Raw genomic sequence first — 14,595 nt, 5'->3', positions numbered from 1 at the left:
CTGCTCTGCAGGCGTGTAATTCACTCCTCGGGAAAACACGCTATTTATTCTGTTACCCTATAACAATCTCTCTGCAAACACAACGGGATCGGGGAGGGGGGGAACACCCAGCCATGCCGCTGTCACCAGCACCGTGCTGGTTGTCCCCATGCAGGGGCACCCATGGGTCCCACACACGGCAGGGTGGGATGCACATGGTGATGGGGCAGGGAGACGCGGGACATGGGGACATCCCCATGTTAGAGATGTGACCCTTGGCCCTTCATTGGTTGATGTAACTGCAAGTTCTCTGGCCCGGGGGGATCTAAGAGGCTTTGGGACAGTGCCAAAAAGCTAATTAAAAGGGTGATGGTAAGGAATGTGCAAGGGGAAGGACTGCAACCTGTTTCCTCCCTGCAGTGGGGCTCCCCTTCGTGGGGCAGGGCTGCACACGGGTGTTCAGCACACATCAGCTCCATCGAGGCTTTTTGGGCTCCTTACAGCAGGGGTGAGATGCATCCCCCAGGGAAGGTGTGACAACAACCAGGGTCTGTCCCCTCAGCCCCCCAGGGAATGCTGTCACTACTTCTTCTAGCACAAAGACCCAGGAAAAGCCAGCATACCCCTGCTTCGTTCCGGAGAGAGGAATTCCGGGTGCCCTATTTGTGTCTGCTGACACCCACACCTCCCGGGTCCATGCAGTTAATGGTGGTGCAGTTAATTCACATGCCCAGTGCATGAGGCGGGTGCTGCGAGCGGTGCCAGCAGGCAATGCCATGGTTGTGTCAGAGGAACTGTCTGTGATGCTGCAGTGGCCTCCAACCCTGAAACACCTGCAGCCACGCTGGGGAGGAGGGATGGAGACCTCCCAGAAGCAGCAGAGCTTTGGCTCCCATCACCCAGGCCCTGATGGAGTCAGCACCCATCACGGTTGATGCAAAGCAGAAACTGCTCAAGCCTCCTTAGGCTGGACCCTGCAAAGTCGTTGCTGGCGGATGTTTGATTTCATCCCACAGATGAGTTGTGGTGGGAAGAGAAAGGCTTTGGAAGCAGAGCTGCCTGCCCTGGGGTGTGATGGTCTCCAGGAAGGCGGTGATTCGGGGCCAAAAGAGATGAAAAACGTCAGCAGGATCATTTCAGGGGGTGACCGGTCAAGCAGGGGGAGATCAAAGCCTCATCCTCAGCAGCATCTTCCTCCCTGGATGGTTTGGGGCTTTTTTTTTTCCCCTGGAACCCTTCTTAATTCCTAACTTAATTTCATTTGACATCCTCATTGCCGGCTTGACCTCTTTACTGGCATGATGTTCTGCTTAAAACTCATTATCCCACCATTGAAACAGGAAGTTAATTAAAAAACCTTTAAACAAAAGAGCAGAAAAAAGGAGGGGAAGGGGAAAAAAAAGAGCACACCCCATGTCCAGTGATAGATGGAGAGGGGACATGGCCAAGATGCTTTGCCATGTCATGTCCCCACAGTCACCTGCTCCCTCACTGATCCAGAAATTGCATTAATAATTGGTACCATAAGCTGTCACTGCTGGCAAACCCCCCACCCTGAGCTGAGATCAGCCATGGCCAAGGGCCAGGATTGGCAGAAACGATCATTTTTCACAGAGGAATATTCCCATCACGGACCCATTTAGCCCCAATATTGCCACCTGGCTGCATGCTCATGGTGAGGACTGGCTCACACGGTTGCAATGATGCCGAAGGGGACCCCAGCATCCCAACATTGGCCCCAGTGTGTTCCCACATCCCAGGAAGGTGTCACAGTGACCCTGGAAGCTGCAAATGGGACTTCTTGGACCACTCATTTACAAACGAGTGGGATTTTAAGCTCACTTTATGGTTCCAAAGAGAGAGACTCTCATAAGAAGGTCTGGGAGGCCCCACAGGAGGCTTTGAGGACTCCCAAGGGGAGGGTTGGGAGCTCAGTGCCAGGCACTGAGGTCCCAGAAAGGGGGGGATTCGTGGACTCACTTGAATTTAGGACCTTCAAAAGCGGGTGTGAGGGCAAATTTGGACCCTAAAGTGTGGGATGGGGACACAAAAGGAGAGACTGGGATCCCAAAGGAGGGGTTTAAGGACCCCGAATGGGAGTTGGGGTCCCAAAGGAGTGGGTTGGGGACCCCAAAGGAGAGTTGGAGACCTCAAAAGAGGAGTTTGGAAAATGCAGGACGGCTTGGGGAGACCAAGGGGGGGGGGGGGGTGTGGACCCCAAAAGGAGAGTTTGGGACACGCAGAGGGGCTTGGGGACCCCAAAGTAGGGCTGGGAACCCCAACAGGGGGACGCAGGACCCTAAAGGGCCAGGGTCCCAAGTCAGGGGGCTGGGGGGCTCACGGGAGGCGTAGGGACCCCCAAGTGGTGCTGGGGTCCCCCAGGAGGGGGGGGGGGGGAGCTGTCCCCCATCCCCTCCATTGATTAGACCCCCCGTGTGATCACCGCCCCTCGCCCCGCCCCTCGCGGCGGCGGCCGCCTGCTACGCCATCCGGTGGGCGTGGCCATCGGGGGGTGCCCATAGCCTATAGGCGGCCGCGGCGGGGCCTAACCCCGCCCCCGAGGAACGTTCCGCGGGTTTAATCCTCCGCGGCGCCCCATTGATAAAATCCCGCGGCGGCAGCGGCGGCGGCTCCGCTCCGCCGAGCACAGCCCCGGCCCCGGCCCCGGCCCGGCAGCGCCGGCGGGAGGGACCGACGGAGGGCGGGCGGGCGGGCATGCGAGCAGCCGGCAGCCCGCCCGCCGCCACCCACCTGCCGCCTGCCCAGCCGCCAGCCGCAGCGCCGGGCTCGCCCCTCGCCGAGCGATGTCCAGGAGGAAACAGAGCAACCCCCGGCAGATCAAACGTGAGTCCCCGGTACCGGTGCCTCCGGGTCCCCGCTCTCCGTAATGCGCCGCTTAACTCCGTGTATGTGCCCCAGCCCCTCGGCGGCAGCTGACCCGACACCCCGGCTCTGCCTTCAACCCCGTGCCCGTTCCCGCTACCGGCCGCCCACTTTGGTCCCGTCCCCGCCGCCTCTTTCTCTCCCCGCCACCGCGGTGACTCCGGTACCGGCTCCCGATGGGGCCCCGATAAGGCTGTAAAATATTCCGTTCTGCAAGTCCCGTCCTGATAACATCGCTCTGTCGGGACGGCCTGAAATTGTGATCTTATCTCCCTCGCCTGCCTCCCATCCAGCGCTGTGAGCCGGGGCGAGGGGCTCCCCAGAAACCCCTTCTCATCTCTGTCAGCAGCCCTTCACCGCGGGCACGGCACCCTCGCCCTGCCAGGGGCTCCCCTTTCTGCACGGGGACCCCACATTCACCATCGTCCCTCTGACCGCGCTCGCCTCGACCTATCGCCCTGCCCGGTGCCCCCCCAGTGCTCCCGCTTCTCTCCCCATCCCAGGTAGGAACGGGGCTGCAACACCTCGGGCTGACGGCAGGAGGGACCACTGAGGTGTCCCACGGGACATCGGCCACCACCCAGGTTCCCCGCTTCCTATGTGCTGTCAACAGAGGGTCGTGCACCCCACGATGCAACCCGCGGGCTGGGGTCTGGTTTCGATCCATCAGGGATGTGCCGCCTGCACCGAGAAATCCTGTAAAGCGCTGGAAGTTTTTCGGTGACAGGCTTCGCTTTGGCTTTCATCCCTTCCTCTCTTGGTGTGTGTGTGTGTGTGTTTTTTCTTCTTTCCCCCTCGAGTCGATGGAAGCTGGTGATAAGAGCGAGATGGGAGGATAGGGAAGGCTGGCCACCATGTGATAATCTAGCTTTATCTTTCTCTTGAAATAATTGCAAGGCTGAGTTGCACCTACCTGTTTCCCTGCCTGGGGTGATTGCTCTGGTGATAAAGCTCAGCTAGACTTTTACCCGGGTAGAGTTAAAAATAGTCCCAGCTAGCTGCCTCCTGTATGGGGTTTTTTTTTTTTTCCTGGTGATAGTTTTCTCCTTCAGCTTTATCCAACTTCCGCGGTTTTATTTCGGCAAACAGCCCGCTGCCCTGCGATCCCTCCCTGGGTAATGCCAGCCCATTAAACCGGGAGCGTTGAGACCTAAGTGAGCGAGAGCGTTGCAGCCGCTGATGGAGGTGATAGCTGCGTGTGTGCTGGGGACGTGCTGATGGTGGGATGCCCATAAGGTCCCGGCACCCACTGGTGTGAACCACTGTGGGGGGGGGGGTAAATGTGTCTGGATGAGGCTGCGGCAGCTTGGCCGGGCGAAGGCAGCTCGTATCTCCTTCCTCTGCTGCTTTTCTGCAGAGATGTGAAGAAATGATAAAGTGGGAGGCTGATCTCAGGCCGCCGGCGATGGCCAAAAGTGATTAAAAGCTGAAAGCTTGGAACCCTTCCTGTATGTGTCAACATGAAAACAGTCATTAGAGCCGGCGAGCGTGGCGAGAGCGCCTTGCCGCTGCCTCCGACGGCTCTCCCCGCCGAGGGAAGGTATGCATGAATCAGGGCTCCGGTAACCAGACTCCTCTCATGTACAGACCGGACCTGTTTCCACAAAGTCTATCCTCCTTATCATCTCGGCTGGAGCATTAAAAACCTCCTCCAGATCGGTATCTGCTGATTTTATTTTCCTGGGTGACGCTATGTTCTCGCTTTGGCTTCATCTCTTCTGGGGTTTGGGTTCTGTGTTGGGGTGTTTTTCTTCAAGCTCGATGCGATGCACAGATAGGCTCGCAGGGGAGATCGCCGGGAGAGCGGGCGATTGCCAAGAGCGATAAGTCGAAGATCAGACACCGGACTATATTTAACCAGCTGCTTTAACCTTCTTCTTCATCTTGGCTCTTCGGGTCGCACCGATGCGGTACTGGAGGGGGACGATGCTACTGGTGATGTGGGATCCCTCTGATCCCCTCTAGAGCGCCCACTCTGCCCATGGCACGCAATGATGAGGCTTTGAAAGCCGATTACATCTATGTGGTGGCTTCCAATAGCGGAGAGCACTTATAAAACACCCAGAGCATTTATCTATCCCATTTTGCAGGCTACCTGCCCAGTGAGGACAGTTGCTTTTCACCCCCTTGTTCCATCCATGGCTCTAAACCCCAGCACCGCCCCCCCTTGCAGCAGCTGCTGCTTTATAGGGTTTGGTGGTTGAGGTTTCTTTTTTTCCTCTATTTTTTTTGCTGTCTTTTGTTCTGCTGGTAGATAGATGTGAGCGGCTGATAGAGAGCAGGAGCTGATCTCCAACCCAGATAGCCTGTTATATTTATTAACTTCAAACATGGGAGCGCGGGCACCGGGCTGATGAGCGAGGCTGCTGGCAGCTGCCTGTGCGTGCATTCGCAGCGCCGGGTCTTCGATGGGGGAAGCTGATAAGCGGGAGATTGATCTCTTCTTGCTGATGTGCCTCTCCCTCTGTTGTTGTTCTAATATATATACACTATTCTTTTTTGTTTCCCCTTCCGAAATTAGCTGGAAGTGAACAATTTTTGTAGTAGTTGCAGAGGCCTGTTTGTGGCTTTTTTTCTCTTCTTTTTTTTTTTTCCCCTTTTCTCTTTCTATTCTGCTTTCAGCTACAGTAGATCTTGAGCTCCCGATAAGCACCGAGGCCCGATCTCCATCCTGATAGAGATTGCCAGGCATGATAAGGACCACTTATCTCTCCCCACCAGACCGAAGCAGGATTCACTACAACAACAAACACAGCAAAGAGGGGCAAAAGGGCTCCAACAATTTGTTCCATTGCAAATGTGATTAATGCAGGCACTTTAATTATCTGATGGGGGGCAGCTGCATATGTGTTTTTATTTCTCAAGGTGTTTCAGGCTCTTTCTCTCCCCCATGTGCCCTGTGAAACAAGCTGGGCTGAGCAGCCAAGCTCTCCCCAGTGCCTGTTATCAGCTGCAGATGTTGCATTAGTTTGATGAGAGCTTTGACTTTCTTTTTTGATCGTTATCTCCCATTCTGCTCTGCGGAGCAAACACAAGGGCTGGGGCGGGTGACAAAAACACCATCATATTTTTGCATGTGGATTTTCTTTAATTGCTATTAGATGGTGCGAGATAGCGACAGCGATCTGCGCTGTTAAACCCTGCCGTCTCTCGATGGGGTGGTTTGGGTTGGGGTTTGTTATTTTCCCTTCTTCTTTGGCTGGTCTCTGCTCCCGTGTGGGCTCTGCAGTGATGCTGGGCAGGGGGTCAAGGTCCTGGACAGGGAGTTTGGTGCTGGTCAGGCCGTGGGAGCGTCCTTGCCGGGAGCCTGGAAAACTGCATTTCTTGTACAGATGTCGGTAGCCAGCAGAGTCTATTTTAAGCAGCGGCGTGGTGAGCCGGTGGCGTGGGATGCTCCTGGCACGCCTCCTGCTCTTCTCCCACTGCCTTTTCTCACTGAGCTGCTCCTCTCCATTCAGTCCCTGCGGGTGACTAACTGCCTCCTCTTGCTTGTTCTTTCCCCCCGCCTCCCATCACTTTGATGCTGCTCTGATTTTCCACCACTGCCAGACTCTGTGCCTCACTTTCCCCATTCAGGGATGCTCGGGGTGATGGCGTGCCTGCGGAGGTGAGTTACCCTGGGGAGCGGAGGGTTTGGTGCCTGCTACCCAGGGATGAGCTGGGTGAAGGCAGGGCCTCCCGGAACCGGTATGTTCTGCACCTCCTCAGGGGCTGTCTCAGCATCGGAGCCCCCCCATGCCCTGCTCTAAGCACCCCAAGGGTGGCATCTGTGTGTCCCATATGTCTGCTACACCCACGGGCGCTGCTTGCCAACCCCTCCCGGCTTGTGCAAGCCCCATCCTGAGGCATTTGCCAGCCCTTGCTCAGTGGCATCCTGAAGTGACGGCTCCTGGGTGCAGGCAGCAAAGCCCTGTGGCACATCTGCCCCCGCAGCAGCTCTGCCCATCCCAGCTTCCGCCAGCCTCTTGGGATGTGCCATGGGTGACATCAGAGGCTCCTGGAGGTGAGGACCCGTCGTGATCCCCACGGGGGTTGAGGGGGGATGACCCAGGATGGGCTCGTGATGCTGTGGTGGTGGTGGGGCATCCAGCAGAGCCTGCAGCCCCCTGTGGTGAGTTCTCCTGGCCATCACCAGCCTCTTCCCTTGGCAGCACCATGGGGAAGCTGTGTTTTCACTTGTTGGAGGTGATGCTGGAAGAAGTTTCTCTCCTCTTCTCTCCGATGGCCACTGGTCCAGGCGTGAGCATCCCTATGGGCCCTGTGCCTAGGAGAGGAGTTGGCACTGTGCTGGCTGATGCCCTAAGGGCACAGCTTGCCTCAGCCTTCTCCCTGGAGCAGTGGGGCCATTTGCAGGGCACTGGGCTGCCATGGGACACATCGTGCCTTTCCCACATGGGTGCTTCCCTTGGTGGGGGGCACCCTGACAGCTCGTTCTGGGCTCCTGTTCAGGGTCTATGCGCAGGGTGCCCCTTCCCACTCATCCCCATCTCAGCATCAGGCAATGAGGGTGCATGCAGGAGGCTTGGGGGGTGAGTGCCAGAGCCAGGCTGGCCATGGCAAAACGTGTTGTGCCAAGTGCCGCGGTGCACATCCCTTCCCTGCCGGCAGCCCCGTGTCAGGAAGGCAGCGCTGGCAATGGAGACTGTGGCTGCTTCCAGGACCTGTGGGTGCTGGGGTTGGGTTGAGTTGTGTCTGCTGCCACCTTGCACCCCTGGGGGACAACCCCATGTCCCCACCTGGGCACCCCGAGCAGGCATGGAGCTGCAGTGATGCCCATGCTGCAGGGTCCATCGCTGAGATCCCATGCCAGAGCAGGAATACCACCTCTGGCTGGGATTTATGGCTCTGGATCCAAGCTTGTGCAGTTAGGCAAGGTGTTGTTTTCCATTGTGAATCACGAGGCCACCTAGCAAGCTGCAGGTTCCCCTTTCACCAAGTTGAGTTGCCCAGCTTGGCACCCGGGGCTTGGGAAGAAAGCAATCCCTTCTCCATGGGTGTTGCAGCAGATTGTGCAAGGAGATACAGCGCCATGGCACAAGGATCCATGATTCCTGGAGAGGGGCAGTTCCATCCTTCCTTGAGGACCCAGTAGAGCCACCGAGCAATGGCAGCATCCCAAAGGCAACGTGGCGTTAAGTTGCAGGGCAGACAAGTCCTCCTGTGTACAGAGCATCCCTGGGGCAGCCTGTGCTGTGTGATGCTCCTTGTGCTGGCCATGGGGTTGTGGTACCTGCGTCGCTGGAAAGGTAAGGGACAACGCTGCCCAAGGCTGGAGCAGCCTGGGGACAGAGCCACTGTGCCCTGCATGGAGTTGTTGGATTTGGGATCAAACACACACATTCTGGGCAAAGGAAGAGGGTGTTTTCCATGCGTCCTGACTCGCCTGGCGCAGAAAACCCCTACATGATCTGCCTTGGAGAGCACTGGCTGAGTGACAACCTGCACAGACCATGGTGTTGCAGCCTGGTGAGAGGGATGTGAACAGCTCCAAGCATGGTCAATGCAAGGGGCAGGGAACCTTTGTGCTTTTAACATCCCTTCTTATTTAAGTAGGAAAAAGTGGAAAACTCCCCTGCCAGCCCTGCACTGCGCTCTGGATCCATGAGTCCTGTGGCTGCACCAAGGGCACGGATCCTCTTCTTCCTGAGAGGAGGAGAAATCAGCTTCCCTGTGCTGAAGAAGAGCAGGAGGCCAATATCTCCCTCGTTTTTTTCAGGGACACGTCCCATGACTGTTTTTGTTGCCTGACTCGGGGCTTTCGGACGCTGCGGCTTGGCCGGGCTGCTGTCCCGCTGCTTGTTTTATCAGGAAAGTTCAAGTGTTTCGGGGTAATACAGTTCCCTCTTCCGATGGCTGCCCGGCAAAGGCTCCGCATTGTTCCTGCAGCAACATGTTTTTTTGGGAGGGATGAAATGCCGAAAGGAATGTAACCGCTGACCTAGGGCTGCAGTGGGGTTAAGGAGTGTGTGCCTATGAGTCACTCCAGATAAGAGCCTTCCACTGCTTTTTTTGCTCCAAAATAATTCTTTATCTCCTCTTTCTCACATCAGCATATTTTCTTGACATCTCCCATTCCATAGCACGTGGAGGAAATGTGCTTCTCTAATTTGTTGATCTGATGAAATATAGATGCATTGTTTGCTCTTGTCCTTGGCAAGCCGGGGGTTGTGGCCCTGTGATTTGGGGAATGCTCTGTACGGTCGGTACATGGGGCTTTGGGAATGTGCCTTAGGGTCAGTACACAGGGCTTCAGGATGCTCAACAGAATCAGAACATGGGGCTTCGGGGAGGCTCAGTAGGTTTGGTACCCAGGGTACATAGGGCTCACCTTAGTGTTAGTACCTGGAATGCGCAGGAGGATGCTCAAGCAGGAGAGCATCACGCTCCGTGTTACCAGCTCTGGGGAGGACAGACTGCTTTCAGCTTCCCCTCCCTGCTCCAGCGGGAAGTTTGGCCGCTCACTCGCTTCTCCGTCTCCCAGCTGAGGCCTCTCATGCTACTTCCAGCTCCTATGATAATGCGGAAAGTTGAACTGGCCCCATTACTGCGCTGCGATGGTTGCCTCGATAACGCCCCGATAATGGCAGCGATAGCGGCAGCTCGGTAGCCAATGGCTCTGCTGCTCCTCCCATTAACATTCCCCACCACGGACCGGCTCGGAGCTGCCTATCTGCTCTCCATTTCCACTCCTCCGCTAGATAAGAATGGAAATACTGACTTCATAGCTCACTGATTAAAGTGTCTGGATTTCTTGATAATACACAGATAAATTATGTTTTTCAAAAAGAAGGTAGGGAAGGGAGTGTGAGGGGAGGGAAAAGCCTCCAGTCCATTTTTATTACTTTTTTTCTTTCCCCTTTTCCTTCTTTCTGGCCATGCTCTGTGGGCTGGGGGCTTTTCTGCTCCCAAATGCCCTCCCCATCCTGTGCATGGGGAGGGCATTTTCAGTGGGTGAAGAGGTTTTTGGAGCTACATGGACAGGGTGCGTTGCACATGCAGTCACATCCCTGTGCTGGGATGGAGATGCTGGGACCTGCTGCCATCACAGGGATGTTCAGCTTTGCCAGCTATGGTGATGCCACGTGGCTGTGGGATGTGGTCAGGATCCTGTCACCAAGCACCAGCAGGGGCCCAGGGATGCTCGAGAAGCATCTGCCTTTCTACACCTGAGCCTCACTGGCGCTGCTATAGGATGCTGCCCACTCCAGTGGGATGTTTTAGGACCAGCCTCATCCCACTGGCTGATCGAGGCTTAAAGATTGAGTTCCCTCACTCATCCCTATTAAAGCAAACAGGGCTTCCAGACTTTTTGGTTCCTCACACCAGAGAAGGTATCAACCACAAGAATCTTAAGTTTGTTTCATCTAAATATAAAACTAAAGAGCAAACAGTCTAAAGTTCATTTTTTAATGTGCTGCCCCATTCCAGTTGGGCTGCTCTCTTTATTTTTTTTAGGGGAACTGTGATAAAAAGCAGTGATAAAGCCAGGGCTGTTTTGTGTAGGAGTCAGTATCTGCGTTATCTATCTCCCTTTTTCACTCTCCGAGCAGCTCTGTTGTTTTTTACTCTTATCTCGCTCCACCAAAATGCCAAGAACAGGAAAAAAAAAAAAAATTAAAAAAAAGAGACAGCACAGGCACGTTTGCATGGAGCAAACTCAGCATCCATGGAGCCGGGCAGGAGCAGCCACCCTGCCTGGAGCTGGAGGAAGAGGAAGGTCGGGGTGCCGGGTAAAGGTGCAGGTGATGGAGGGGATGTGCCATAGAGGGTGCTTGTGCTGGTCCAGTGAAGGCTGTGATGTGGGGGAGCAGGTAGCAGTAGGGTTTTAGGGGACAATGCTGTCCCAGTGGGTTCTGGTAACCCTCATCTGTTGGTCTCAGTGCCAGCAGCCCACCCCTCTTCTTGCTTTCCTGGTGCTTTTCTGCTCCTGGAGCTCACCCAGCCCCTGCTCATTGCCTCACTGCTGGTTGGAGAGCCCACTGTGGTCCAGATGGCACTGGGAGCTGGCACTGGGCACCCCAGGATGCTCTGAGCAGCAGGGACACCCAAGCCAAAGCATCTTCAGTGATGGGTCTAGTGGCCCTCTGGGCCACAGCCACCACCATCCCTGTCCCCATCCCTCCGTCCTTGTCTGAGCCTGGTGCTATCATGTACTGAGAGAGCCTGAAATCTGTCCCCGTTCCTCTCCCAGCAGCGTTTGGCAGTGGGAGGTACCCGTGAGGACCTGAAGCCGCTTCCCACAGGGAGGCTCCGACGCAGCATCTCTGGGCTAATTTGTCGCTAGATTAGCAAAGAGCTTGACCTCTGTCCTCGCAGTCACCTGGTATTGGTGGGCCCTGCAGGGCTGTGCTGCTGGGTGCACATCCGTCCCCACTCACACCCATTCCTGACCGGAGCAGCTTTATTCTAGTGGGAGAAAAAGGACCGGAATCAAGGGGCTTTCACCCAGAAGACCTCCCTTTGACCAGGAGCAGCGGTAGCAATGAGCCTTGCATGTCCATGCCACCCTGCACGCTCATGCGCATTTGGAGCCTGATCTTCATGGATGGAGTTTCCTTCCGCATTATCAGGATATCCAGCTGATCCCTAAGCGCGGGCTCACACTGGTGCCCAAATCCTGTGTTAGACGTCTCAAACTGCTTTGGGATGGATGATGCCCCCAGGTCCCCCAGTAAGGACGCACTGCAGAGGGTCCCACGAGCTCCTTCAGTTTCCCTCTTGTGCTTTGAACATCATCTCCTCATCCTGTCTCTCCTGCCAGCTGGGAAGGCAGGACTGCGTTAAGCATCACATCCCCTTCTCGCAGTGCAATCTGCTCCCATCCATCTGATGTGCCAGGCCTGGGGACGGCTCTATTAGACTCTCTCCTCTCTTAAAATCTATCAGGGCGTTATCAGCCCCATCTGAAACGTAAAGTCACTTCATTGTCATTGTCCCTGTATTCTCTTTCTCATTACTTTCCTGTGCCCCCCACTCAGCCTCTATGTGTCGTGTGTGTGTGTGTGTCCCCCACAGCCGCTGTTTGATATGATGCGGGCTCTCTCGCTATTAGTATTAGTAATCGCGGCCCCTGAAGTGAAACAATCTCCTGTAATCTATCAGCGGTTTATCGGCCCTATCTGAGCGCCGGGAATGGCTGGGCTCGGCGATGGCGCCATGCTCGGCCGCTGATAAAGTTACAGAGTTCAGGCGGTGATGAATGTTAAGTAACTGCACCCCGCGCAGATAGGATATGGACTTGGCAGGGGGAGCAGCTCCGCCTGAAACCAATCTCTCCCCTATCAGCAGGGCTGCTTTTTCTCAGGCTCTGCTTCTCCACAGCTCTTTTCTTCCCCCCCTCCCCATGGTTATAACCGGGGGGGTTCCCATGGGGCGGCACTGCCCCAGATTGCGGAGGGATGCTCAAGGTGCTGTGCACCCATGGGTGCTGTGCGTTGCTGCGGGTACCACCCTGGGTGCTCTTTCGCGGTGGCTGGGATGCTGCAGGGTATGGACATGAGTGTTCCCCCATCAGTAATTGCAGCATCCCCCTCTGAGCACCTGCAGGATCTTCCCCACCATGAGAAATCACTGCAGTCCCACCACCTTCATTCCCTCTCTATACCCTTCATTCCCCTTCTGGACAAACTGGGCCTAAAGACACAATAAATGTAATAATAAATAATTATAAATACCCCCCGTGAGCAATTGCAGCATCACCCACCACCTCTGCTCCCCAACTGTCCTTTATGCCTCTCCTGGGTGAATTAGACTAAATGCTTTATAAATTTAATTATATATTATCATAAATCCCCCCCCTACGAGCAGTTGTAGCATCTCTTCTTGCAAGCAATTGCAGCATCCCACCAGCAATCATGGCATCCCGCACCACCTTAATTCCCTTGCTCTCCTTCATTCCCCTCCTGGATAAATTAGGTAAAATTTAATGATAAATTATTAAAAGTCTATCGTAAATCCACCCCTTCCACCTACCAGACCCCCAAACTTATCTCTTTTTTTACCTTGCCCTTTAACACAGGGCACTGCGGGAAGGATCAGGGCGAGTTTTATCTGGTGGTGATAGAGAAGGGCCCCATATTAGAGATAGGTACCGCTGGGGTTGGCCTCAACCGCTATCGCCTGCACGCATGGGGCTGATATTTCATGTGCTGATATCCATAGCGGGAGCCCGGCCCAGGGATGCTGCAGCTGAGCTGATAGGGCATAGGGTTGATTTCTGCTCAAGAAGGTCCGTTTTCCTCCAAAATGAGGTCCTGAGTAGGGGTCTTACGCACCAGGACCCCCTTTTATGGATAGCATTGCAATGTAATGCTGGATCCCAGTAGCATTAGCCAAGAGGAGGGGGAAAATAACCCACTGGATAACGTGACCTTTGAGGACTGGTGTCATTTCCCGGCCATTGAAACCTCATTTGCCCTCGACCGCAGTGCTTGGCATCCCTGATCCTCTGGGAACAGGCTCGGGGGTACCCGAGGTCATGGGTGAAAGCAAACATTAATACATACCAGGGAAAAATTGGGTGAGAAGAGGCGGGCTGGTGTCCCATCAGATACCAGTGGTTTTTGGATCTGCAGCCCAGGTTGCTCTCTGGGTGTTGCTTGCTGCGGGGCGGACACGGCACAACCCTGCTACAAGACCCTGGGGAATCCCCAACCTGGGCCAGGCCCCACAGAATCACTTGGGGATGGTTTTGCAACCAGTGCAAGGAAGGATCAGTAGTGGCTGTGACCCTCTCCATGGGTGTCTTTCCTTGGGGAATACCAGTTCCTTTGCCTGCTCCTGCAACGCTTTGCTTGTGGCTGCAAAATCTGGGGTGAAATAGGGAGGTTTTGGGGCAGCGGCACTGCCATGAGGAGGTGATGCCCAAGCATCTCTATCGCAAGTTGATGGATCATAGAATCATAGAATAGTTCGGGTTGGAAAGGACCTCAAGATCATCCAGTTCCAACCCCCCTGTCATGGGCAGGGACACCTCACACTGAGCCATCTCACCCAAGGCTCTGTCCAACCTGGCCTTGAAAAACAGAAATAATAAGGATGAGCATCATGGTTATGCTTCATGTGCCCTGAGACCCTCTGAGCAGCCTCCCCCCAGCTCCTTTGGGGCTTATTGCTTTATTATGGTTTATTTTTAATTGGAAGATGTATTTGGAGCCAGCACAGGGGTGATGATGAGGAGCTGGAAGGGAGAAAAAGAGATCCGCCATCATGGTGCCCACATGGTCCTGCTGAAGCCAGTGGGCCTGCCTTTGAAAGTCCTGTTCATGGGGTCGGATGTGGGCCGACGCACACCCAGGCTGCCCCAAGCCTGCGCGTGTTTTCAGTCCAGGACCCGCTTTCCGCCATGGGACCTCGTCTTCCTCTTGTTCCTCCATCTCCTGCTCCCCGCTCCAGAGCCGGTGGGAAAGTCTGGGGCTGTTGCTATTTTCTATCTGCTATCGAGGCCTCTTATCTCTTTGCTCTTGTCTGCGTGCCGGCATTCGGAGCGTCCAGGTTCTCACCCTTGGCAGCGTGGAGGAGTCCCCCCTCCTTTTGCATTTTCCATGTATTTTTTCCCTTGTGTTTACCAGCACAGCACAAGGAATGAAAGCCTTCATTTGAGTGAAATGATCAAACAGTTCCCTGGGTGATGATGAGCTTTCCTCCCACTGGGAATGCTGGCCTTAACGCCAGACCTGCATCCGCAGACCGAGCACGAGTGACAAGAGTGCATCACTGCGAGTTTTGGACAAT

At 55.1% G+C, this 14,595-nt stretch overlaps 1 protein-coding gene across 3 annotated transcripts in view; it reads left to right on the top strand.

Moving 5' to 3' along the window:
• The first annotated feature begins 2,544 nt into the window (after nucleotides 1-2,544).
• The window catches only part of ZFPM1 (zinc finger protein, FOG family member 1), a 33,964-nt gene continuing 21,913 nt past the window's right edge, over nucleotides 2,545-14,595 (top strand). For 2 of the 3 annotated variants that reach the window (XM_065661545.1, XM_065661546.1), the window contains exon 1: nucleotides 2,545-2,823. In XM_065661545.1, the coding sequence (XP_065517617.1) occupies nucleotides 2,784-2,823 (40 nt within the window). In that variant the 5' untranslated portion in view covers nucleotides 2,545-2,783. Of the gene's footprint in view, nucleotides 2,824-5,946; nucleotides 6,470-14,595 lie in introns of those variants that run through there. The other variant, XM_065661547.1, reaches the window with a different exon arrangement.

Source organism: Lathamus discolor, chromosome Z (assembly GCF_037157495.1).
Source record: "Lathamus discolor isolate bLatDis1 chromosome Z, bLatDis1.hap1, whole genome shotgun sequence".
Taxonomy (NCBI): domain Eukaryota; kingdom Metazoa; phylum Chordata; class Aves; order Psittaciformes; family Psittacidae; genus Lathamus; species Lathamus discolor.
Note: the sequence above shows the minus strand (reverse complement) of the source record. Positions and strands in the feature narration are given on the sequence as shown.